The sequence below is a fragment of the Castor canadensis genome, chromosome 2, assembly GCF_047511655.1.
Source record: "Castor canadensis chromosome 2, mCasCan1.hap1v2, whole genome shotgun sequence".
Classification (NCBI taxonomy): Eukaryota; Metazoa; Chordata; class Mammalia; order Rodentia; family Castoridae; genus Castor; species Castor canadensis.
The window spans coordinates 32,728,809-32,754,287 of NC_133387.1; the positions used below are offsets into that span (position 1 = coordinate 32,728,809).

Below are 25,479 nucleotides of genomic sequence, written 5' to 3' on the forward strand. Positions count from 1 at the left end.
ACTTGTGTGTGATAAACACAAGTTTATCAGATACTTACTTGTCTAAGATTAAAATAATTAGCTCAAGAAAACCATTTCTAAAGTCCATGGACAAAGGTCACTAAAACAGCTTACACATATGATGGCTGAAAACCTAAAACACATAGGAGTTTGCTTTAGAGGAGGAAAAAAGCCAAAAAAAAAAATTAACTGCCTTTAAAAAGAATGACTGTATGTTTATCAAACACTCAGCTTCACTTAGGCATTGAATTAAGCCATTTATTGCTTCAAATGTGTCACCATGAACAGTTAAATATACACTCTACAGCAGTAAGGCCTCAATTTTCACCACCTATAAAGTATGAACCACATTTGGACCTTATATGCCACCAACTATTACATGAGTTTTGTACAACAAAGATATTGAATGCCCTTGGTGTAAATGTCACAAAGAATATTAATAGTTGGCCACATTTTAAGAAAATGAGGTAGCTCCACATTTGGCCCATTATATATATCTCATTTATTAACAGGTTCTACCCTTTACTAAATACTTGCACAAAATTTTGGTTTATTTCTTTATATACAATTCATAAAATACTCTGTGTCTGAGTTCGAAACTTGTCAACTGTTTTATGAGTGATCTGGTAGGAAGAGAATTTAGAAACTAAAAGGGTATGCTGTAGTAGCTGGAAATAGGGGTGTTCCTAACTCAGCCAATGAATGTTTTCTTAAGTAAGGCTGCGCACAAGACATTTTCCTTTGACCAATTCTTATAAAATAAATGAGTTTGAAGAACTCATAATATATAATTAAGAGGATGTAAATTATTCCTTTGAGCATCTTCAGGAAACATATACATAACAAACTAACTAAACACTGTATTATATATTACTTCTTAAAGTTTTATAAAATACTCATGAAAATATTGAGTATCATAAAATCACAATACCCATGATATTATGAAATCACAAGTACTCACAATATGAACCTAATTTTCTTTTTGTGCTGACAGTTATAAAATCAGACTGTAACAGAATAATGGAATCTCAGAGCTGAAAGAGACCTCTAAAGTCTCCTATCTACTCCATCTCCTATGGGTAGCATTGCATAGATTTTACACTGCCTTTTAAGTAAGTTTGAAGAGGCTCATTAGTGGGTTTAATTAAAGCATGAATCTGATGGACCCAGTACATTTCAATATAAAGGAAACATGATATAATGACTACCTTTGAAGTTTCAAGGATTTTTCTATGTACCAGACTCAGTATTATATTTTTCATAAAACCTTTACTATGTAAAATCTAGAAATAGCACCTATAGAATAAAACCTCCAGAGTGCTTTAAAAGCATCCTACAGTCAGCATCACCCTGGTTTCATAAGCACCAGCGTGATTAAAGATTTGAATCAACTGTTATACTAGTATGTCACAGAACTAAAAATAGAGCTGAATTTTAAGCTCCAGTCCACAGGGTCTCTTCATTCTTGCTGGTCACATTACTTCCAGTGAAAACATCTTAACCATTATTTCCATTTTATCTGGTGTAATTAGGGTTCTTTTATGTCCCTTAGAGTGAAGTAAAAGCTAGAGAAATGTTCTAGAAAAATACACTGGCACTTCAAATTTACATTAAAAATGTCTGTTCCTTATTTTCCTAACATAATTTCTAAGCATTCTCAATAGAAATCACAGATTACACAGCATTCTGTGTCCTGGGCCTCTGTACTTTTTAAATTATGAAAACTGGAAATTAATTGGAATTAAGAAATTTTCATTATTAAGTATGTAAAGTATAAATACAAGTAATTTTTTAAAAACTTTATTTTAACACCTAATACAATTCCAATTTTAAGGATTACTTGCACAAAAAAATAAACACATTTGGTATAAAAATGTATCACTTTAACACCCTTCCCCTTCATCCCCCCACCCCCACCCACACGAACTGCACTCTATCAGGATGCAGAAACATATAAAGACTAATGGCACGAATTAGCTTTTACCTACAGGAGTTCTGTTTATGTACCCAGGTACTCTAGAGGACACCAGCCCACTTCATCACATGAACTATTTCCTTCAGCCTGCTGAATTAGTTTCACAAAGAAACAAAGCTTATTATAAAGGCATTTTAAAAACCATTATCTTAAATTCTTTTTAGAAGGACTGACTTTTTTTTTGCAACCATTTATATACAGTGTTACATAACAGCTCTGGAGTACAGTACATGCAGCAGAATATACCTGTTGAATATAAAATACTTTTCTTAAAATTTTCATTGTTGGAATTCTTTGAAGTCTAAATTATAGAATGCCCATTACTTTGAGAAAATGGTCGAGGAGTACAAATGTCTGCATATGTTGGCCACAGAAATAATCCAAGGCTAACTGGAATAATATTCATAGCACACCAGGAGTGCATAAATAATTTACTTACATTATTAAAATACAACCCATAAAATTCAAGTTCAAGATCTTATAGGATTGTCTATGTAAATCCTTTAAGTGGTTGCCTGGAAATGAGTTGTTTCTTCTTACTCTTTTCTTCTTTTTAGAATCCTATAAAAAAGGCTGAGCTGAAGTTCTTTCCTTCCTCGAATGAAATGGCGCCTTTATTTGTGTCTACTACCTCTCCTCTTCATTGCAGCAGTGCACTGTGGACAGTACCATTTTCCTTTTGGTGCTTCTGTCAATCCAACACACCCATAGTGAAACCATTCTATTGGGCACTAGAAAGCAAAATTTATAAAGACAATGTATTAAAACAAACCCAGTAGACTGAATATTTCATTTAATATTCAGATTTGTGAAATCAGAATCTTTAGATAGATGATTTAGAGAATACTTAGTTCAACTGATATACTTCATGGATGAGGAAATAGAGGCAAAGAAAAAGTATGCATCTTTGATAACTGAAATTCACAGAATCTATTCCCAGAACACTAAATAATGAACTAACATTCACTCATCTTCATTAACTTGGACAGCCAGGTGATACCACTTTACAAGGATAAAAAGAAGTAAGATGAATCTTTTATGAGGGTAAATATATTCTAAAGGTTTAAAAAATATATTTAGCTTTATTTGTTTCCTTAGAAACTAGAATAAAGACATAAAGGAAGTGAGGCATGGTGGTGCATTCCAGTAATCCTAGAACTTTTGGAGGATAAGGTAGGAAGATTGTGAGTTTGAGGCCAGGAAGATTATAAGCTGGGCTACACAGCAAGTTCCAGGCCAGCCTGGGCTACATAGCAAGACCCTGACTCAAACAAAGAAAACACATAAAGGTGTGCCCTGGATATCCTTTCGGGATGCTTCTATTCCTGGAGATGTAGGGAAAAAAACCTCATAGACGATAGTTTTACATTTGATAGAAAACCTTAGCACTCAGAAGAGTACAACAGGAAAAAAGAGGAATCCCAGAGGATGTGATACTGGTACTCACAAAAATCTCATTTATCATTTTCATTAACTGCTCAAAAGAGAGCTTACAGTGGCATTCTTGAAATGGTGAAGTAAAACCGTTTGCAAATAACCACCAAGTAACTCTAACTCTACACAGAGCAGAGGAAGGAGAGACTGTCCACACCCACGACAGCCTGGTACTTCTAGCCTATCAGGTGAGGAAAAGATACCAATGTTACTGGACTAAGGTAATCCCTTTAATACTTTTGATTTGTTTTATAAACTTAAAACTCTTGTTCCCTTTATGATTCTGACACTACTGGTTAGTTCTTCCACAGAATTCAGTTCTTTACTCCTTTGGAGTAAAAAAGAGACAAAAGGAGGCTGAGCTATAAGACAGTAAGGAATCAAAGTAACTAGACAAAAAAATATATTCTTCACATTTAATAAAACACATATCTATCCAAAATTAAGCTTTCCAGATAAGAAATAGGAATTCTTTGCTTTCAAACCCCCCAACCTTTTTTTAAAATATCAGAAGTAGCTGCTATCAGTGGACACCCATATAGTACAGTAGGAAACTATTAATGAGGGGGCCTCACATCAAACCCTCGATCATTCCTTAGCAGCATGTTTCCTAAAATGATGTATTATTTTATGCTCCATTCTTCAATGTGACAGATGAGCTGGACACTAGTATAGTCCACATGCTTTGTCTTCAGCATGTCTTTTGTTTTTACCCTGTGCAATGTCTTTAGCACAGGGGAAGAAGGGTATTTATCATCATATAAAAATTATAATATGCACATGATACCATAAAATTAGCTTTAAAATTTAAACAGGGAACACATTAAGCGACACCACCTTTTTGTGGAGAATATTCTTGCCTTAACATAATTAATATAACAACGGCAAACCTAGTTTTTAGACTTGGGAGACATAATAAATAAGAAAAATATTCAAGTAACAACCTGTGAGTCTTTTCATTTATAAATAGAAAAAGTTAATACTTACATCTTGGTTATCACATCCCACCATCTCACCATAAGATACCTAATTAAAGAAAATTAAATATTTTTATTATGACTGTAACAAGCATCTAAATCAAATTGGTTGCTTATGAAAATGTTAGAAAACAGAGAAAAGTTTACTGAATATATAATTACATTGAGACATAGGGTACCTAAGATTTTGGGGGGAGCAGAGGCAACAGTTATGCACAGAAATTAGCTAACTTTGGAAGTCTGAAAGAACTCAATGTATTCAGTACCTTTGTATATGGTTCTTACTGAATAATTTTAAAGTTTCTTTCTGGTTATATACCCACTGAATGTTTCTACCTCATCTTGGGCTGTAAAGCTCATCTGTATTTTGCAGTGAACATTTCACTTACTGCCCACTCAGTCTTCTCACATTCTTCTTTTGCTGCTCAGCACAAGCACTTTAAGTCTTTTAAGTTTTCAACAGGCTGAGTGACTTCTCACATGGGTTAACACTTTCTGATTCACTGCATGGATGAGCACACTTTCATGTGGTCCTACCCACAGGAACAACTTCTATGGGCAGCAACTTTTGGGGGAGATTTCAATTTTTCTCTTAAACTTTTCACAGACACATTCCATCACCTAGTTCTTTAGTGTTACAGAGGAAAAATCTAGTGTGAATTTGATTGCACTCTTTTGTAGGTAACTACTTTTATTGGCAGGATATTTACAGAATTCATTTTTCTGAATCACTGCTACTAAAAACTGTTCATCAGGTGATGGCACAACAGCAACAATACAAAGCAAATTTGGGAGGAGAAAAGTGCAAAAAAAAAAAAAAAAAGGATTTTCTTTTTATTGTTTGTTTTCTCAGTACTGGGGATTGAACCAGAGCTTTGTGCATGCCAGGCAAATACTCTAATAGTGGCCTACACCCCCACCCCTGAGAGAAACCACTTTTAATATAATACATGGATGACTTCATCAAGAAAAAGACTAAGAGCAATAACTACATAAAACTGAGGGCTGGTGGAGTGGCTCAAGTGGTAGAATGCCTGCTTAATATGCATGAAGCCCCGAGTTAAAACCCCAGAACTGCCAAAAACAAACCAAAAAATTACATTAAAATGTCTTGATTATTGAGTTGCCAGGTGCTGGTGGCTTATGCCTGTAATCCTAGCTACTCAGGAGGCAGAGATAAGGAGGATCTCAGTTTGAAGTCAGCCTGGGCAAATAGTTTGTGAGACCCTATTTTGAAAAGCCCATCCCAAAAATAGGGCTGGTGGAGTGGGTCCACATGTAGGCCCTGAGTTCAAACACAAACACTGCAAAAAAAAAAAAAATACTACATAAAACTAAAATTTTACAATACAAATGCAAGCAAAACATAATGCATTACAAAAAATTAAAAAATTAGTAAACACTATTAGGAGTTAACTCATAAAAGAATAAAAATGGTCAAAAATGTCCAATCCAAATATTAAAGTCAATTAAAATGATCATGTGATACAAAACTATCAAATTGGTACATGGTTTTTAATGGAAATTACCCACTGTTGGACAAGGTTAAGGAAGTGAGCATGCTAACCAATTTTTGGCAATAAGTTTCTAGGGATATCACATATTTATAGCCTCATCTTGTTTCTAAAGAATTGTCACAAACATAAGATTTATGAGTTATATTTAAAAGATGCCAGTTATAATGCAATTTATAATTTAAAAGAATTAAAAATACTAAAATAATCTATAGCTAGGTATTAAGTAAATAAATTGTGATACATAGTATAAAAGATAAGCTTTGAGAACACTAAAAAAAGACCATAAAAAAAAAAAATCATGTTTGCTGGCCAAGTGGCTCAACTGGTAGAGCTCCTGAGTTCAAGTCCCAGTACCAAAAAAAAAAGGTGTTCATTATATCTCACTTGGTGAAAAGCTAGCTATGAAACAGCATAGACTTTGATTGCTATTGTCAGACACACAAACATGTACATATTTGTTATGGAATGAATGTTTGTATCCTTCCAAAATTCGTAAGTTGAACCCTATAGCTAAAGATAAGGCCTATGAAAAAGTGGTAAAAGTTAAACAAGGCTTTCATCTGATACAGCTGGGGCCTTTAAGATAAAAACCCCAGAGTTCACTCATGCTCACTTGCATGTTAGTTCATTCTCTCTCTCTCTGTCCTGTGAGTACCCAGTGAGAAGGCAACTTGTCTGCAAGCTAGAAACTGGCCTCCTCAGGAACCAAATCAACAGGCACCTTCATCTTGAACTCTCCAGTCTCCAGAATGGTGAGAAAATAAAATTCTGTTGACAGCCAATATGCAAAGTCATGGTACATCAAAATGTTTGAATACAGGAAACATCTGAGTTTATGGGTAACTTAAAATTTTCGTTATATTCTTTGCATTTATTGCAAACGTGTCACTTTTGTAAGAAGGGAAAAGTATAAAATAAAGCAACGGTATTTTAACTAGAGTAAAAAGGATGCTTAAAAATGAAATCATTCTCTTCTTTCTAGTTTCTTCAGATTTTGTTATTACAAGCATACAGCAGAATTTTACCTGATTGCAAATGCAGTATCGAGGTTCATTTGGGTCATAAGTCCAATCAACCTGACTGTTTGAATCAGATTCTGGCACGACCGTTGTTTGTTGGGAGATTTCTGGTACAACGGTTGATGATGAAGAACACGACGATAAGGAAGAAGAAGAGGAGGAAGATGAGGACTGCTGACTTGAAGACTTGTTGTTGTTTCTGAAAAAAAAGGAAGTAGCAGTTTTAGTTGCTCATCATCTTAAGTAACTTGAGAATAACTCCTAATATTGATATGACATCAAATGTATAAATTAATTTCTAGGTTAAAGTAATGTGATTTAAAAGTATACTTATTTAGAGCAAAATAAAATGCAACATCCTCGTAGTAGTTTATTTTTATTTGGAAATTTCTGTCTTCTGCAGAATAAAAGCATTTAAAAGAAAATTCTCTTTAAAAATGTTTCAAACATTTTTAGATAAATTTTTAAATTGAAGTGACTATGTACTATTGTCTTAAATTTTTGATATTTTAAGAATTAATATTAGATATGGCTATCTTATATTCTTTGAATTTTTAGAGTAGACTGAATATTCTTTACCATACTCTAAAACACTTATAAAAAAAGCATCTGATAAAAATAATTATGACCATCAGCTGACATGTGAACCAGGAGGGTTAAAAGTTCTTTAGCCATCAGCTCTATGCTAATTAAGTTTTAAATATAGAAATTTATCATAAGCAGATACATTAAATTTGGACATTAAGATTAATTTTTAATGTTAATATCTGACAGATCTGTGGTTATTTTACACTGATCACTCTTTAGAGAATTTATTCACAGAGAATGTATTTAAAAATACATTTGTAATACAACAATAGGTAACTAATTCTTCTGATCTGGCATTAAAAATACCCAGTCTAGTCAGTTCCCTGGAACAGACAAATGCTATTAAATTTTCACACTTAAACCATCACCCTAAGAGTGTCACATGCACAATCTAGATATATTTTATGTTTTTCCTTTTTTTTTGGTGGTACTGGGGCTTGAAGTCAGGACCTCACACTTTCTGGGCAGATGCCATTAGCCCAGGCCATTTTTGCTTTAGTTATTTTTCAGGTACAGTCTCACATTTTTGTCCCGGGCCAGCCTTAGACTGTGACCCTATCTATGCTTCCCAGGAGCAAGGACCACAGGTGCAAGCCACTACATCAAGTTTGCTAATTGAGATGGGGTCTCGCTCTACCTTTTTGCCCAGCTGGCTTTGAACCATGATCCTCCCAGTCTCTCCTCTGGAGTTGCCAAGATTAAGGGCATGTGCCATCACACCTGGCCTCTAGAGATATTTTTGCATCATCAATTCTGGGAATATAACCAAGAATTTTGGGGACTTTGCTATTAATCAAAATGAAGACTCTTGCTTAAAAAAATTTACATAATATAACTTACATTTTTGTATTCATTTATCTTGAAAACATGGGAAAATAAGTTATAGCTGGAAAACAGTATAATAAAAGAAAGTAACTAGAAGTCATTTATTTAAAAACTCAATTTAAGATTCTACAAAAATTAAAACAATTCCCATACTTTTAAAGTACTCCTTCAAAGTAAGGCTGGGTAAAGCGAAACCCAGTATCTTTCTATCTCCCTGAGGCTCATCTTGCTGCATTATGTCCATCCATCTGCCTTTGGTTACTCTTTAGAGGCCCAGTCAAGAGCTAAGTGCCTGAGTACACAGCAGCGGGGCAGGAAGGCTGCTGCAAAGGTGACACTTACTTGCTCTTTCGGCCACTGCGTGAGTCAGCTGCTGATGAACTGGCGTTCTGCGTTAATGTCGTCATGAGTGCTGAAGATGATGAATAGCTTGCTGTCTCTCTGGGCATTGAAAATTCTTTTCCCAGCTGAAAGTCATTATTCTTAAATGCTTCATAACTGGCTTTTAAGCTTGATGTTCTTCGTCCCTCTTTCATCTTAAGTAGACATTCATTGACAGCATTAATATATGTAAATATGTAGATTTTTTGAGTTTTACAAGTTATAGTGTTATTTTCATTTGTCCAATAATTTAAACAAAATAAGCCAATGCTTATTTTGTTTAAACTATTACTTTCATTATTAGCATTTAAGCTAGTTCATGTAAAGATTTAAAAATCAGTTTTTATACTAAATTGAGAAGTAACTTCTTATTTCAAACTATAGAATTGAACAAACTCCAGCCAGTATTATTTCTAAGAGAAAGCCATGAAAGTAGTAGAAAGAACAAAGAACTGTCCTGGCCTGGCTGTGGATTCCAGTTTGGATCACACATGATAGGAGCAACTATCATTAAAAGGTCTGCATGATGAATCTATTTTTTATATTTCATTATTAATCAGGTAAATCATATATTATTTTATTAAATAAAATGTCATGTCATAAAACTATGATTTAACACTATACATATCTGAAACTGTTTGCTCACATCCAGTTGTTTCATTTAGGGTTTGCTAACCATGCGGACAAAATGTAACATTTTGTTTCTAAACCTTTTACTTTTTACCTGTGCTGTAGCTTGAACTGCTTGAGCTGCTGCCATGGTAATTGCTCCTGCACCAGTTCCTGAAGATAATGAGCCAATGTTATAGGATGCCAGAGGTTGGGAGGAATTCACATTGTAGGCATTGTTGGACGAAGCTGTGGAATTATTATTTCGACAACCTGTATAGAAGTAAAGATACAAAATGGGTGCAGAGAACAAAATGTTACTGAATTTAAAATACATTATTTCCTAGGATAGATATAATCATTAAATTTAAATTCTTCATGTTACAGACTGAGTTAACTAAATAATGGAAAACATTTTTCCCTTTTCTTTTCTCTCCATATGCAGACTTAACCAGGTAATGAAAGTGCTATGGTTCATTAACCCTGGATGCTTTCATTTCCCCTTATCCTAACACAAACAAACAAAAAAGCAAACTGTCACATTAAAGAAAATAAATTTACCCAGTGTATTTTCCTTAGAGGCATCTGATGTAAGGGTAGATAGAAGAGCTTCAGATTTAAACTTCTTTTCAGGAATATGATCTGTTGTATGGTGGGAAGTTGGATTATATTTCCTTTCTGAATATAAATAAAGAATTCACATACTATTAAACTTTAGAAAGCAACAGACAAGACATAATTCTTCCATCCAGTTACAAAGCAGTAAAGTTACAATCTTAAGTTCCTCATGAAACACAGAACATTGTTTCCTCAGAAGGCAAGACAAGCAGAACAGTGTTGAGTCATCTATTTTTACTAAGAGAGCACACATCTCAGACATTTAAAAAATCTCAGGAGCAAAGTACTAAAGATAACCCATGATGCACTATGGTTTCACATATAACATGAAGGATAATCTGTTTGCAAAACATTACAGTTTTTAATCACCTCTTCTTTCTTGCCAAATTGACTTCACTTGTGTACAGTGTCCTTGAAACAAGTACATCTCCTCCATTACTTTCCCATTTCTCCCTCCCTCCCTCTTTTCCAAACAGTGCATGATGGGTTCATTATGCTGCCTTAGTATATACACGAAGCACACTTTGATGCTCTTCATCCCTCAGTATCCTTTCCCCTTTTCCATTCCCCTCCTCCCCCTGGCACAGACTGTCCCCATTTCACATTCATGTTCCATTATAATCATCATACTTCAATCCTTAAAATGACATCCATCCAAAATTCCTTTAGTCACAAACCATGTGACACTTCATTATATGCCAAGCACTAGACTAAGCACTAGAAAAGCAAGGGTGAAAAAGACGAAGGGCCTAACCAGAAACACTTTATTATTTGGCTCAGTTGTTACACTCCTAGAGGAATCAGATATCTGTAGGTAGGGAGCATATGCTGCTATTACTTCTAGGTATACTCCCTCTATAAATTTCACAGAAAATTTATTTAAATTTAAAATTTATTTAAATTTATTTAAATTTTATTTATAAAATTTAGACTACTCTGTTCTAAATCAAATATACTTTTCCCAAATGAAAAGGTTTATGAGTAATTGCGATGAACAAAAATATTTTATGAAGAAAAGGAAAGGATATTTATTCCTCAATTGACTATGTAGAACTAATAAAAGAGAACATATAGTTGGTATTAATAACAAGTTTTTAATCACACTTAAAATTTAGCTGCCTTCAACCAAACTTACTTTCCACTGGAGTATGTGAATGGGCATGGTGATTATTCACTGGCTGTGAAGGAGTATCTAATTCCAAAGATCCTAAAAAGAGAGGCATAGAGACAAGCCACCATTAAATGTCACCACACGAACTTGACATGTCACCAACCACAAGCAATGTACTCCCTCACCCACAGGAGACTGACAAGCTCTGATGCACATGGCTGTATCACTTTAGCCAGACAGGCTGAGAATCAACACTGCCAATTGCATCCTGAACTATCCTGTCTCTTCAACAATAAGATATCCATTTCTCAAATATTTACCTAATGTCTAATTAGGGGATCCACCAGAATGAGTGCCACATAAATGCATGAAGGGACATTATAACTCTATTACTGACAAGATTTAAAAAATTCAATCTAATATAACAGAGTTAAAGACCTTTCAGTAGGAGATCCTCATGTTCCAGGTGATAGGGACATTACTATAGCAAAAGAAATTCTTTAATCATTAAAATTGCATATAATAATAAAGACTTCCTAAAAATTTAGGGATTATGCTTGCAAAAAATGAGAAATAGAATCTCTAATAACAAGCTTTAAAATACTTCTAAAAAATTCTCCAGGTTTGTTTTTTGATCCCTTGAGATGAAATTATGGCAGGGCATAGGATGGAGCAGTTTTATAACTTGATCCAATTTAGTTTCATATGTCTGTGTCCTTAGAGAGGATGCTTTATTAACCTTCCTGCAGTACTGAATAGGCATGAGTTGTCATTATTCAGTTACCTTCAGCCTTTCAAAACAAAACAAAACAAAAGAAAGAAATCAAAGCAGCTATAAACTATTTCATTTTGTCCCCAAGTACCACAGATAAATTAGATAGTTATCTGAAAAGATAGATCTATTTTTTAATTCAGAATGCAACTATGGATACAGAAATGGATTTGTGACTGACTTCTCTAGCTTGCACCATATAAGTGCATCAATGGAGAAATGTATAGCCTCGTACTGTCAAATCCTATCTGTGAGTAGAAACAGGCACATATTCTTGCTGCTGAATGCACCCAAAAAAAAAATATATATATATGTTTAAACACTTTAAATTCTAGTAGAAATCAGCCACTAATTTGCCTCTATTAATATTTACTGAGTCTCTCCTCTGAGCCTAGCATCACATTATCTGAATTTATGTATCTCACCTATTTAGGTTGGAAGAGATGTTAAAGAAACAGAGCTCATGCTGCCATTTGGGGGAAGTCTCCTGAGTTAAACCCAGGAAGTATTTAGGAGTAAGTTACAGCAGGAGATCAAGTTAAGCCTTGCAAAGGAATATTAATATGGCTTTTTGCTGATAAGAGAAAATTAGAAAAGACTTCTTTAAAAAGAGGAAATGTTGTGGAACCAGATTCTTTCTCAAGTACATACAGTTGAGGAAAAGCCTTATGGCAGTTCTTAAGAAGAAAAACTAACGACCTTCCTCAAAGCCTAAGTATATAAATAGGCAGGGAAAAAAAATCAATACATGAATGACACATGGCTGATCTGTTTCTTGATGGTTACATTTCTTTAACGCTTTCTTCTTACCACTAGCATATGAGGATATTTAAAAATGGAACGACTTGCTCAACATGGTGGCACATGCTTACAATCCCAGAAACTGGGAGGCTGAAGGAGGAGCATAGAGAGTTCAAGGCCAGCCTGGGCTGCATAGTGTTGACCCCATTTCAACAACAACAAAAGACTTAATGTTATTTCCTTAAGAGTGAATAGGATGATATCCTCCATTATCGCTTTCAATATCCACAACCCAAACGGCTTCAACTGCTGGGCTCCAGGTTATGTGACCAGGATGCCACCACACCAAAGGGCAGGATCTGAAAGGCTTCTGTGGGGCAAGTGTCTCCTCAGTGATTTGTTCATGTATTGATTGTCCAATATTGATGGAAAACTGTAAATTTTACTTACGCCTCTCTAATATTTCTGTAATTCCAGCATTATCAGCTTCCAGCTCCATTTTAAACTTAGCCAGTTCCTGATCCAGCTTTCTCAAGTGTCGATCTACCTGTTTCAAAGAAGATCAAAGATAACCACCAAAATTTGGGACACTGTTAAAGTGTCAGTTTAATGAGGAAACCTAAATCTTTGTTTCTTTTAGTGAATCTGCTTAATATTCTTGAGCAAGTCAATTAATTAGTGCCTCAGAGGTTCTGAATCTACAGATTAAGTGTGCTAAACTAATTTCCCAAGCCTGTTTTTAAGAAACTGGAATCTTAATTTGTTTAAAAAAATGTTCTACTCTCAATTTTTAGAAGTGGAATATGAAAATTAAAGAATACTGGGTCTAGGGATTTGATAGTGAGAGGAGAGTCTAAGGGCTGGCAACTGTTCAAAATACCCTCTGTGATTACTTCCAGCTTAACCTCCTCTACTTATAATAAAGTCATCTGCAGTATGACACCAGAAGAACTGTTATTTAGAATGATCAAAGAAAGATCCCCAGTCTACATACATTTCTCTAAGGCAGGAAAGTGAACTATTATAGTTGTAAATATTTATGTAAAGGGCTCAAACAAAAGGGAGTTTTAGCCAGAAAATTTCATTTTCCAAAAAACTTGGTTAACATTTTATTTGTAATACTACTGCACTAACTAAAAGAGCAAAATTTTACTTTCTCATGTACCTAGAGCTCTTCTGACTAATTTCAGGAAATATGCCACCTCAAACTAGCAGCCATGTCTTAATATATTTTTAAGCTTAATATTAAATATTTTTCAATACTTTTTCAAACTTACTAGTTTGAAGTGAAACAAGAAAATATAAATTATTTAAAAATATTTATGCTACTTCATTGACAACACTACTTTTCAAAGTCTAGCTTCACTGGATCACTGTTAAAATTAGGAATTAGTTTCTTATAAATATCAAAATGTGTTATAGTACAGCATAAGGGCAAAAATTTAAATAAGAAGTTCAATTAAATAATGTGTATCTGAGATGAAGGAGAAAGGGACAAAATATTAAAAGACAAAGAATATATGTTAGGTGCTGATGAAGAGGCCATGTGATGCACAGTGCTTGGTGCATTGGCTGTCTAACTTTCCTAGTCCTCACTCTCATCTTTTGAGGTAAGTTATTACTGTCTCCATTTTTATAAGAGAAAAACCTAAGTCTCAGAGGGGTTAAGTAACATGCCCAAAGCCGTATATTTAATGTACTAAGAAACCAGATTTAACTATGATCTATGTGTAAATAAGTTATGCTTTACCATTTATATTTAACATTGCCCTTTGAACTTCTGCACATAAAAACCAACTATTTTTTGTTAACTCAGAGTAATTTAATTCAAGTTGAAAAGCCAGTAATACTGTCCTATTATTTATATTTTGTAATGCTAGCAACAACCATTGGGGTGTTAGTTTGTGATTTTCTCAGTGATTGAAAGCCTAGTTTTCCTTCCATCTTCACATACAAATTACTCGTTAGAAGTTGGCAGACGATGTAATTATTGTAACATTTAAAACCATGTTGGTCACATGTTATGGATACTTGCTCCTATTCAAAGAACGTGCAGGTAACTTTTGAGCATCCTTTAATGGAATCTCCCTTCCAATGACAAAAGTATGAACACAGACCTCCATTATTCAAGAATATTTCTTTCATTGTCAAAATTTAATCTCAAGGGAAATGAGAATACTCAAAAACTTATTAAGTTCTAAAACACTTAATGCAGTGAAATCACTCCATTTTTCTTATCTATAATTATAGTAACAATACATACTGAGCTTCTATTATGTACTTGGCACTGGATTAAGTGGATACATGACCAATGTGAGAGAATCCCTTGCTTTCAGAGAAATCAGAATTTAGCCAACAAATCAAGATTTACATAAAATTTTTTAACAAAATAAGGGTTAAACAAAGATATAATCCAAGTGCAATAAATAAGCAACAGTTTAAAAAGAATAAGAAGTAATACATGAAGAAAAATGTAACAAAATGTAACTGGGCTGTGAAAGATATAAAGGAGGTATGAATGAGTTAGTGAAAAATAAATTACATTCAAATAAATGGAAAGGAGTAATACCAAAAGCATATAGAGATAGACAAAGAGTTCATTCAAGAAAAAGAATATGGTGTGGCTTGTGGTATAAACAACATAGAGAGGACAAGTGTTAGAATTTCAGTTGGTTGGATGTTATGAGGGTGATACAAAGTTCTTTTTTCACACACCACACAAAGTCCACCTCTGCATTTAAAAAATGCTCATTTTATAAAATATATTGTTGATGAAATTTATTGTACATGAAAAGCATGGAAAAAGATGAAACTGTCAATACTATTAGCCCCCAAAAGATAGCACAATTCAGAGAATTAATAACTCTCAAAACTAAACTCATAGCTGAACAGTTAAAAAAGCTTTAACCACCTTTGGGTAAGGTAGCTTTGTAAGATGGCTTCCCATCCTTGTTACTTCTTGATATATTAAAAAAATTATGAACTGATGAGTATTATAAGCAATTATTAGGCAATGAGAACTATTTTTTAGATTTATCACTGCTGAACTAAATCATACTTGAAGACAGAAAGTTAACAAGATTTAACTTAGGTTCCAAGTTATAAAACAGTAGGTCACTTAAACAAGTACTAATGGTCATAATAAGAGCTGAACTGAACTTGACTGAAATCTGTAATACGTCTTCTCTCTACCCATGACTTCTTCTACTTACATGAATGGGTAAAGGACCTATTATAGTGAATCACCATAATGGCTGCATAGGAATCAGGAAAAGCAAGGACCTACACTACACCACCCCTCCATGTACACATGACCCCATCAGATTGCTTTATTGTAGTGAAGAGGGAAAGGGTCTATTTGAGAGAGATTTTCCATTAACTATAGATTCCCAACACAGGGCTAACCACAGAGTCTAATTATTGATTTTTCATTTAATGTCAGTAAGTACTGTCTAAAAGCTTCCTTGATCTATAATCCCAAATCATAATGGTTAAATTTAAATGATTATCCTTTTTTTGAACTCCTTAGAGACAAAAGAAACATTTACCACATTCATGATCATAAATAACTTAAATCACACTTGCCCTCTTTTGCACCAAGCAAGCAACAAAATGCGTAACAACAAAAATATCCTTTAATGCTTTTGCATGGTTTTCCAATGGCCATTCTGCACAAAACAAACAAAATGAACAACAACAAAAAAATCCTTTATTCTTTTACACAGAATTGTAACATTTTATTCCTTTTGAATCTTTCAGTTTTTCAATATTCAAATTTTAAATGTGTCACTAATGGACACAAATTAAAACTATGAGATAACAGGTTTTTAAGTTTCAACATGACTTGTTGCTGCCAAGACAGTCAAATTTTAAAATTTAGATACCTAGCTTAACCTTTCAAAATGAGTTTATTAGGTTCTAAGTTGAAATCCATTGCAGTAAGAGATAAATTTCTATCCACGAAAAGATTTTCTTATAGTGAATAAGGAAGGAGCGTAAATTGGGGGAGGGGTGAAGGAGCCATATGGCAAAGTATTTCTCTGATAAGTCATAAAAATGGTATTTTACATTTCTAAATTATATTTAAACTAAATGAAAATGTGACCTATTTTTAGGCTGTTCTAAATACTTGAGGCATTAACACATAAACTATATTTAATCATCTTCCTAAAAGACAATAAGGACAGAAGACAAGTCAAAAGGTCAGACTCACATAATATATTTCCTTAATTAGAGTATCAGATGAAGAACTCTCAAATTTATAGGTAAAATATGAGTCTGAAATACAATCATTGAAGAACAGGCCAGGATATAAAAAGAGAAGCAAGTTCAAAGGTATTAAGCACTGCAAGAGACTGCTAAAATCATTCAAGCATTTAGTAAAAGCTCAAATTTTATCACAGTACATATAAATCAACTTTATTAGGTACAGCAATCTAATACATCCTTATGACAGTGGCAGCTGGCTGAGGAACACAAATAGTGTTTAATGATTGTTTACAAGCATCAGGATTTTAGAAGGAAATTATTTTAACAGGAGAGGGTCTTGTTGTTACCACAAGTTTCTTCATTTGTGACATTATGCAATAACCAGTATAGTGCTGCTCATAGGAATAAATCAGCTTACTAACAATGTTAAAAGTAAATCAATTATTTCAATAAAAAATACAAGGAAATACAATGTTAAATGTAACATCGAAGGATGAAATCAAAGATAATTACATACAGCTTGAGTGTCCCTTATTAGAAATGTTTGGGATGAGAATTGTTTTAGATTTCAAATAGTTTCAGATTCTGAAATGTTTGCATATACATATTGAGATACTGAGGAGACAGAATCCAAGTCTACACATATATACCTTAGACACATAGCCTGTAGGTTGCGTTACACAGTATTTTTAGTGCACCTGCAGTTTGACTGAGACCCATCACATGAGGTCGAATGTGAAATTTTCCACTTATGGCATCATGTCAACACTCGAAACACTTCATCTTGGGGGAGCATTTTAGATTCTGAGCCTTCAGATTACAGATACTCAACTGGTTAAGGGTGGATAGGAAAGGATGACAAAGTAGAAGGAAATGAAGCAGACACAGAAGGTATTTCAGAGGTACAACAATCCCAAGAGATGATCACAACCAGTGTGTGACAACTAAGTAGACCAGAATTTACAAAAGTCAAAGAAGTAGGTGATTAGGGACTCAGAAGAGTTTCAGAAAGAACAACTGTAAACCAGGGGCCAGTTTCTTAATAAATGAAGGGGGGCAATCGAGAAGCCATTAAATTACAGTAATGATAAAAAGCAGATGGTATAGATGATTAAATTCCAGAGAAGAAAGAATTTTTTAACACATACATAAAATTTGTACATTTTTATGGGGGAACCATTTGATATTTCAATGCATATATACATTGAAAAATATTCAAATCAGGATAAATACATCTATCTCCCAAAACACTAATTTTTTTTATGGTAAAAACATTACTTACAAGTAAATAGATAGAATTGGAGAACATCATCTTAAGTGAAGTGAACCAGGTTCAGAAAGCCAAAAGCATCATGTTTTCCCTCACGTGTAGAATACAGACCCAATACAAATACAAGCAATATTATAAAAAACAGGTCACACTAAGGGGAGGTCACATATGAGAAAGGGAGGATAAAAGAAGGAAGTTAAGAAAGTGAATATGGTTGATGTACTTGCTACATAAGAATAAATACAGAATTTTCATACCTGTTAAAATCACCATAAGAAGGGGAGTAAGGCAGAAAAGAGAAAAATAGAGGGGATGAACCAATTTGGGTTATAATATATATACATGGAAAAGTCACAATGAAACTCCCTTTATAACTATCTTATACAAACAAAAAATTTTTTTTCAAAAACGTAGAATGGGAAGGTAAAACAGGTCCTGTGTGTGGGGTTGGCACTAGTGGGAGGGTGGAGGATATAAAGAAAGGGTATAGGAGGGTGAATATGTGAACATATTATGTACTCGTGTATGAAAATGGAAAAATGGGACCTGTAGAAGCTATTCCAGGAATGGGGGAAAGGGGATAAAGGAAAATGATGGAGGGGTAAATTCAACTATGATACACTGTAAGAACTTTGCAAATGTCACAGTGTATCCCCAGCAGAACAATAATAACAATAAAACATTTAAAATCCTTGCTTCTACCTTTTCTTTTTCTGGAAAAAAAGAATTCACTCTACTATGCAACAGCACACCAGAACTTCTTTCTTTCTTACCTACTCATCATTCCCCATTCCTCCCCCTACTCCTCTGCTTTCCCCTAGTCTACTGTCAACTTCTGTAAGTTTAGATTCCCCATGAGTGAGATCATGCGGAAGAAAGATTTTTACAATGAGAATATAATGGCTACCTGAAAGAGCAATGGACTATTTGAAAAGAAAAGGAAAAATAATAAAAAAGGAAAAGGGCAAAAATAGGCAGGTGAGAAAAGAAAAAAGAAAAAGACAAATGGCAGCCTTGGAGATATTAGGAGAATTAGAGAAGACTGCTTTAACTTGGTAGGGCTGAAAGAGAAACATGTGCTTCAGTGAAGTAGAAAATCCCAGGTGGGAAAAGGAGATGGATTACTCTTTAAAGAAGGAGGGAATGCCTACTCTGTGCCAAGATAAGAGCACTGTGTGTGTGCAAACACTCTAGTAAGAGATATAAATATTGTTATTTTACAGGCTAAAAAACCCCTGAGGTTTAAGATTAACTTTTCCAAAGTCATGCTGTCAGTGAAGGGACTGACCATCTCAATACAGCTATTACAGACATTCACTTCTTACTCTATTTGTTAAATGTTATTAAATTTATTACATCACCCTTTCATTATGTCACTCTTTAGTGTAGGTAATCTATCCTCCAAAGAAAACAATTATTGATTTTTACTTCCATTCTGTTTATGCCATTATCTCTGAATGAAATGCTTTCCTCTCTATACAACTCCTAATCTAGTCACTGACCCTCTATTCAAACTCATCTCATCCCACAAAGAAATCAACAAACAATTCTGGATAACTTAGTTCAATTTTTTCACCAGACACCCCTTAATTTTCAATTCCACTGGTCTTTTATTTGTTACATCTTACAGTAGGAGTTCTCTACTTGAATTTGTGGGTATGTCTTCCCAGCTATTTAACAGGTACCTTAAGGACAGAAATCATTCCTAGCATTTACTTTTATTCCTCCATAATTCCCAGGTAAAACTTCATTACATCAGGCACACAGTGGATGAACAATGTAGATGATAAATAACAGAAGAATACACACACACATGTATTTAAAAAGCATATAAAGTGTTTTATATATATATATATGTATATATATATATATATATATAACATATATTTAAATATATGAAGTATCTTTAGTAATAAAACAAAGTACTAAACAAACCAAGGAATACAACTAAAGGACTATATGAATTAAAAACCAGGTAGTTTCTAAATTTGGTAGCCATTAAATATGAGGATCTTATTAAACAAATTATTCTTTTATTAAAATATAAATGACTTTCCCTATACTTACAGACAAAATTCAAGACCAAAACAATGAAGAAATATTTTGATTGCATTTCACAATAAATCCCATTACAGCCTATACTAATCTTTCTTTTGTCTGTCTTTCACAACAACTTTTGTGTGTTCTTTCACAACAACTGTGTGAACAAAAGAGCCAAAGTATTATAGCATTATGTCAAAAAAAAAAAAACAACTAAATACTCTCTATAGCTTTACGTGACAAACGTTTTCTGGTTTAATAAAAGCATTTATAAGGCACACCATATATGGTATGTACATTTTTTATTGTGTCATGCTCCTGCCAACATTTTATTTACATGTACTTGTTCAGTAATAAAACTGTTCCCAGAAAAAACAAAAATAAGGTACAAAACTATAAGCTGAATTTAACCAAAGGTAAGCAACTTATTTTCTACTTTAACAAACCCCGAGGTATAAACAGAAATTACTATTTCCTAAAATATGTGCATTAGAATATGACGCTTCATATCATTATTGCAGTGTCACCATAATGGAATCAATTTGACAAATAATTATATACAACATTTGTCTTCTTGGTGATTTCAATCTTTTACAAATATTGCTGCAAGAAAGAACTTTTTTCAAGTTTATATAATCTAATGTTTTCCAAACATTTTTGCCACCTAGTTGATGAAATCTATTAACATCCCTAATTCCCAAATAATTCTTTTCCTTATAATCAGAAGACTAAGAACTATCCACACAGTACTCTTATATGTACTGTACCACAGAAACAACCTCAAAATGATATAAAAGGCATGTACACACAACTTTAAAAGAATAAGGATTAGTGAAATAAAGTTAGATATCAATTATAGCACATAATCTTACAGTAATCTTTCCTAAAATATAATTCTTGACATTTAAACTAAGCACTGTGGACTCTTTGTGACTGTACCACAAAGAATTAAAATACAGACACTGAACCCTCAAATTAAATATGACCAACAGAACAACACTCCAGTTTTAGTCTGTTCTTCCTATTCTACTTAAGCTAATAAAACTGAAAATAATCCATAATCCTAGTATTTAAGGCATAGTATGCATATGCATTTTACTTACCAAGTCATATATCTGGTTTGCCAACTGTACCTTCTCATCTGCATCTTCCAAAGCTTTATAGTAGTCCTGAATAAAAACACATTCAAGAATAAATTAATAGTTTTTAAATATGCAAATGTAGGACCTGTAATGCATTTTCATTATCCTATCTGTTGCCACTGCCAGTCATCACACATTAGCAATAAAAGGTCTCTTAGGGATAGGACATAGGTTGGATAGGATTAGAAATTATGCATAACGGCCAAGAATTAAAGGAAGATTTTCAGAATTCCTAGATAATACCTAAGGAAAAAAAAAAACTAAATACTCTTCCAGGTCTACTCTCTATACTAAAAAAAACTATGTGAGCTAATGAATATTATTTAATAGGAAAAATGTTAAGATTTATCTAACATGTAAGACCCACTTACAATCCACTTTTAAAACTTTTTAAAAATAAAAGTACAGGTATAGAAAGGATTCTTATCGCATATCCCTGTTATTCAATTGTTCTGTAACTTCCATTTTAAATTAGGTGTAAGTTCATACAACTCAATCAACCTATACTTTACATTTCTCTACAGTGTAAAAAATTTATTTTTTTGAAAAAGGAAGCAAAAAAAGATTCCAAGATATTTCCATGGGACGCCAGAATTTTGGGGGTACACTCAAGTTTTGCTACACTAAAGGGATGACCAATGATTTGGGAGATACATGTGTGATGTTACACTCACACATACCCTGGAACACTGGCCATCTTCCAAACTAGGACAACTTCTCTTACAGATGTTGGTTTTTTTTTTTTCCCTCCTAACAGAAACAATCTTCCCTCCATGTGGTAAAATAAATAATAGGACTACTGAATTGGTAGTCTCCAAGTTAATTTCTTAGTTGATCCTTGAACAATTTTATGAAGTTTGGTGTACGGAGGCATCATCACCCAGAAATATTAAAAGACCTCACCAATCATACACCTAAATGACAGTTGTGACCAAACACAAGTTTTTTTCTCCCAATATATACTTAGATAAACTAGATCATACCTTAAATGCAAACCTTGGGGTAGGAGTTTATGCCCATTTTAATCTGGAGGAGAGCTCTAAAGCCCTATACAACTAATAAAACTCAATGAATTCTGTATTTCTAGATCTAATTCATATTTCAAAGTGAAAGACATTTTTAGGATCTCTCCAACTATAAAGATTCTGTTCTATGAGTCCATCAACTCAGGTACCTAGCAATATGTAAAATAAGATCAAGGTCTCCTGATTTTAAGCCATTTGTGGCCCAAACTGGAAAACAGTATTACATTTCTAAAGGCAAGATAACTTAATTATATAGAATTAGAAAAAAAGAACAAGTTAAAAAGGAACAAAAAAATGTACTTTTCAAATAGTTCAGTAGCTCTCCACTGGGCACTTTGAAATAATTTTAAAAATAACAAAACGTACTTCAATGTTTAAATATCCCTATACCTGAAGATCTGATGTATAATTAACTAACTAACTGCTAGTGAGTCATTGACAACTTTGCCTCATTTTGATATCCAGAAATCTATTTAAATTATCTTTGACAGAGGGTCCTAGTAGATACTGATGTCATTCAAAGCAGCAAACTTACTTTTTTGATGGATGCCATCTGTTCTTCTCTCCACTCAGGTTTATTTTTCTTTGCATTCATAAAGAATTCACTGACTCTTTGTTCTAGTTGATCCATTGCATCTGACATAATAAAAAGCATTTCATATGTAGATAACCAAATTTATAGATCATACTATACTACTTGGCTAGTACCTTAAATAAGTTATGCTTTGATTACTTAAACATCTATTGCTTTAACTACGTTAAAAGTTACAATTTTCCCTATTGACAGTTGCTTTTAATTTTAAAACTTTTTCCAATAGGTTAAGTCAATAGCATAGGTAACAATCTGTACCATAGTTTTGAATAGTACAACCTTGGAGTCAAAGCTAATAGCTGAATAGCCAAATAGCTCAATAGTCAAAGCTGAACATGGCAAAATACAACTGCTTATTGAAAGTAATAGACAGTCCTCATATTTTTTAATGAAAAGGTGTTAAACGTATTTAAGCCACTTGTTAGGTAGCCTTAAGCACCACATCACTGCATATCACAACTGAAAGTAGTAAGAGCAATCACTTATTCACCTAATGTTACAGAAATGGAAAAAAATTTATTGATATATTCTTCCTTTAAAATTCTTCAGGGCATAATAGCTTTTCAAACTTTCTGAGAAATCCTACAGTTAATTTTTTAAAGTATTTTCCTTAACATCTGACATACTATTATCTTTTGTTAATCCATGATACCTATTAACTTTAGAAGATTCTAATTACTGTGAAAAAAACCCCACAAGCTTAAAAAGATGTACACTATGTATATTTAGATTATATGTATAATCTAAATCCAAATTTCCAGAAAATTAAAAAAAATTTAATAGTAAACAAGAAGTTTAAAATAACCCTCTACTACTACTTTCTACCAGGTATTACATATTTTGATTTATCTGTATTATTTCAAATAATGCAGACGATTCCTGTTCTTTACAATGAAAACCCCTCGGAAGTGGCAATGGCAGTCAATGAGTAAATTATCAATATCCTAAAGTAAACTTGCATCTATCTGACATCAAAGTTTATGCTCAGTGCTGCAGAGAACACTATTTCAGCAAGTCTTTAGCATTTTAACTACTTTAAAGTTAAAAAGGATTGTATGCTGGAAAAACCACACACACAATTCGGACTTAAGGTGACAAGGTGCCCCAAGAAACTAACACAAAGGGTGCAGAAGTGCACGTGTAGGAGAATTTGGTCAAAGTATACTATAAACACGTATGGAAATGTCACAGTGAGACTCCTTTCTACAATTAATATGCGCAAATAAGACGGAGAGAAAACCAAGTGTATTGTGCTGGTGGGAATGAAAGGACACGCTGTTAGCAACCTCAACTGGTCCCCGAGCTCACTACCTGGAGTCCCTGTTCTGAGAAGGAGCAGGGTTAACCCAGGAAAAAGTATTCAGTGGACTTCCAAGCCCGCTCACTGTCAATGTTTCTAACAGCAGGCAGGAGCGCGATCTACCCTGGCCTGCGACTGGGGATGAGCGCCTGCGCTGCTGACAATTCGGAGCGCCGCAGGCGAACTGTCAGAGTCCGGCGTTCCACGTTCGCCAGGGTCGTAAATGTCCTGGACAATTCTCAATGGAACGCACTGCAACAGAAGTGTGAAATCTAAATTCGATCCAAAGACCCAGGGAAAATCTTCTCAACGTTTTTTTTCCCACTACAACACCCAGTATCTCCATACTCTTTGAAGGCACAGAAGCAAGTTTTGCACCGCGCCAAATCCGAGAAAGGAACGTTCGTGTCCGAAAACCCGCTCCTCTGGCAAACGCCGCAGGGGCAGGCGCGCGGGAGCGGAGAAGGGCACCACACAGCAGTGCTGGAGCTCGTTGGCAGCCCTTTAATGCCAGCGCGATGACCCGAGGGAGCCCAAGGCAGAGGGCGCCGGTGCCCCGGACGCGCGCAGCGAGGCGGAGAAAACGCGCCGACTTACTCTGCACCTGCAGATCCATCTCGCGCATCTCCGTGAAGCGGTCCCGCAGGTCCATTGGAAGCTGCTCAATCACTGTCAAAGGGAGAGTCCGTCAGAGGGGCGGAGCCAACGGCGAAAGCAGAACGCGCTTACGTCACTGCGTGCGTGCGTGCGTCGGGGGGGCGAGGGGGCCGGCAGCTCACAACGAGGCTGCCAGTTACCGTGAGAAAGAAACATCCCCCGCTTCCCCCTCCCTCTTGCCATCCCGCCTGCCCGTCCACTCGCGCTCTCGCCCGCCCGCAGGTCCCACAGGCGGCACCGCCCGAACCGCGCACTCACTTTCCAAATAGTCCTCTAGGTACAACATCGCGGCCCTTAGAGCTGGGGGAATGAAGGGGTCCAGGGGTTTATTTGTGTCACTCGCTGTCGCCGGAGTTTTGTCCCTTCCAATATGGCGCCTCCGCTAGCAGCACCCGCTCGACTCCGGCAAAAAAAAAAAAAACAAAAAAAAAAAAACCACTTTGGCGCCTGACGGCGCTTGCCTCACCGCCGCCCGGAGCTGCCATTGGCCGGCGGGAGCGGTGACGTAGCCAGGTCGGGGCTCGCTCCCGCCCCTTTGTGGGAAATGTAGTTCTCCTCATCCACGGAGGGCAGAAGGGCGCTGGCTGCTCTCCACGAGGAGACTACAGAAACCAGGCGCCATTGCGGTAGGGGCGCCGCAGAGCGGGACATGCGGCACCTCTGTTTATTTGTTGGTT

General features: G+C 34.9%; 1 protein-coding gene across 3 annotated transcripts; it reads right to left on the bottom strand.

Annotated features, from left to right (window-relative positions):
* Positions 1–244: 244 nt before the first annotated feature.
* On the bottom strand, positions 245–25,202 carry Ing3 (inhibitor of growth family member 3). 3 transcript variants are annotated; one of them, XM_020162420.2, is made up of 12 exons: positions 25,061–25,202; positions 24,743–24,814; positions 22,789–22,889; positions 21,190–21,255; positions 13,018–13,114; positions 11,079–11,150; positions 9,887–10,003; positions 9,441–9,598; positions 8,678–8,871; positions 6,929–7,121; positions 4,397–4,435; positions 245–2,706 (listed from the first exon to the last, which is right to left on the bottom strand). In XM_020162420.2, the coding sequence occupies exons 1-12, from the start codon at positions 25,086–25,088 to the stop codon at positions 2,590–2,592; spliced, it is 1,254 nt and encodes a 417-aa protein (XP_020018009.2). In that variant the 5' UTR covers positions 25,089–25,202; the 3' UTR covers positions 245–2,589. The 3 variants fall into 3 exon arrangements, 2 of the variants coding, with proteins under 2 accessions (XP_020018009.2, XP_020018011.2); XM_020162422.2 differs by lacking the exon at positions 24,743–24,814; XR_002212315.2 differs by lacking the exons at positions 245–2,706; positions 4,397–4,435; positions 6,929–7,121; ... (1 more) ...; positions 9,441–9,598; positions 13,018–13,114.
* Positions 25,203–25,479: the final 277 nt, after the last annotated feature.

Excerpts from the sequence above, each read along its gene's own strand:
- Ing3 (XM_020162420.2), bottom strand. The coding sequence starts at position 25,088 with ATGTTGTACCTAGAGGACTATTTGGAAA. Across the intron at positions 21,256-22,788 it reads AGATGGCATCCATCAAAAAA|GACTACTATAAAGCTTTGGA; the intron begins GTAAGTTTGCTG and ends GTTTTTATTCAG. Across the intron at positions 13,115-21,189 it reads CAAACCAGATATATGACTTG|GTAGATCGACACTTGAGAAA; the intron begins GTAAGTAAAATG and ends TCTTTGAAACAG.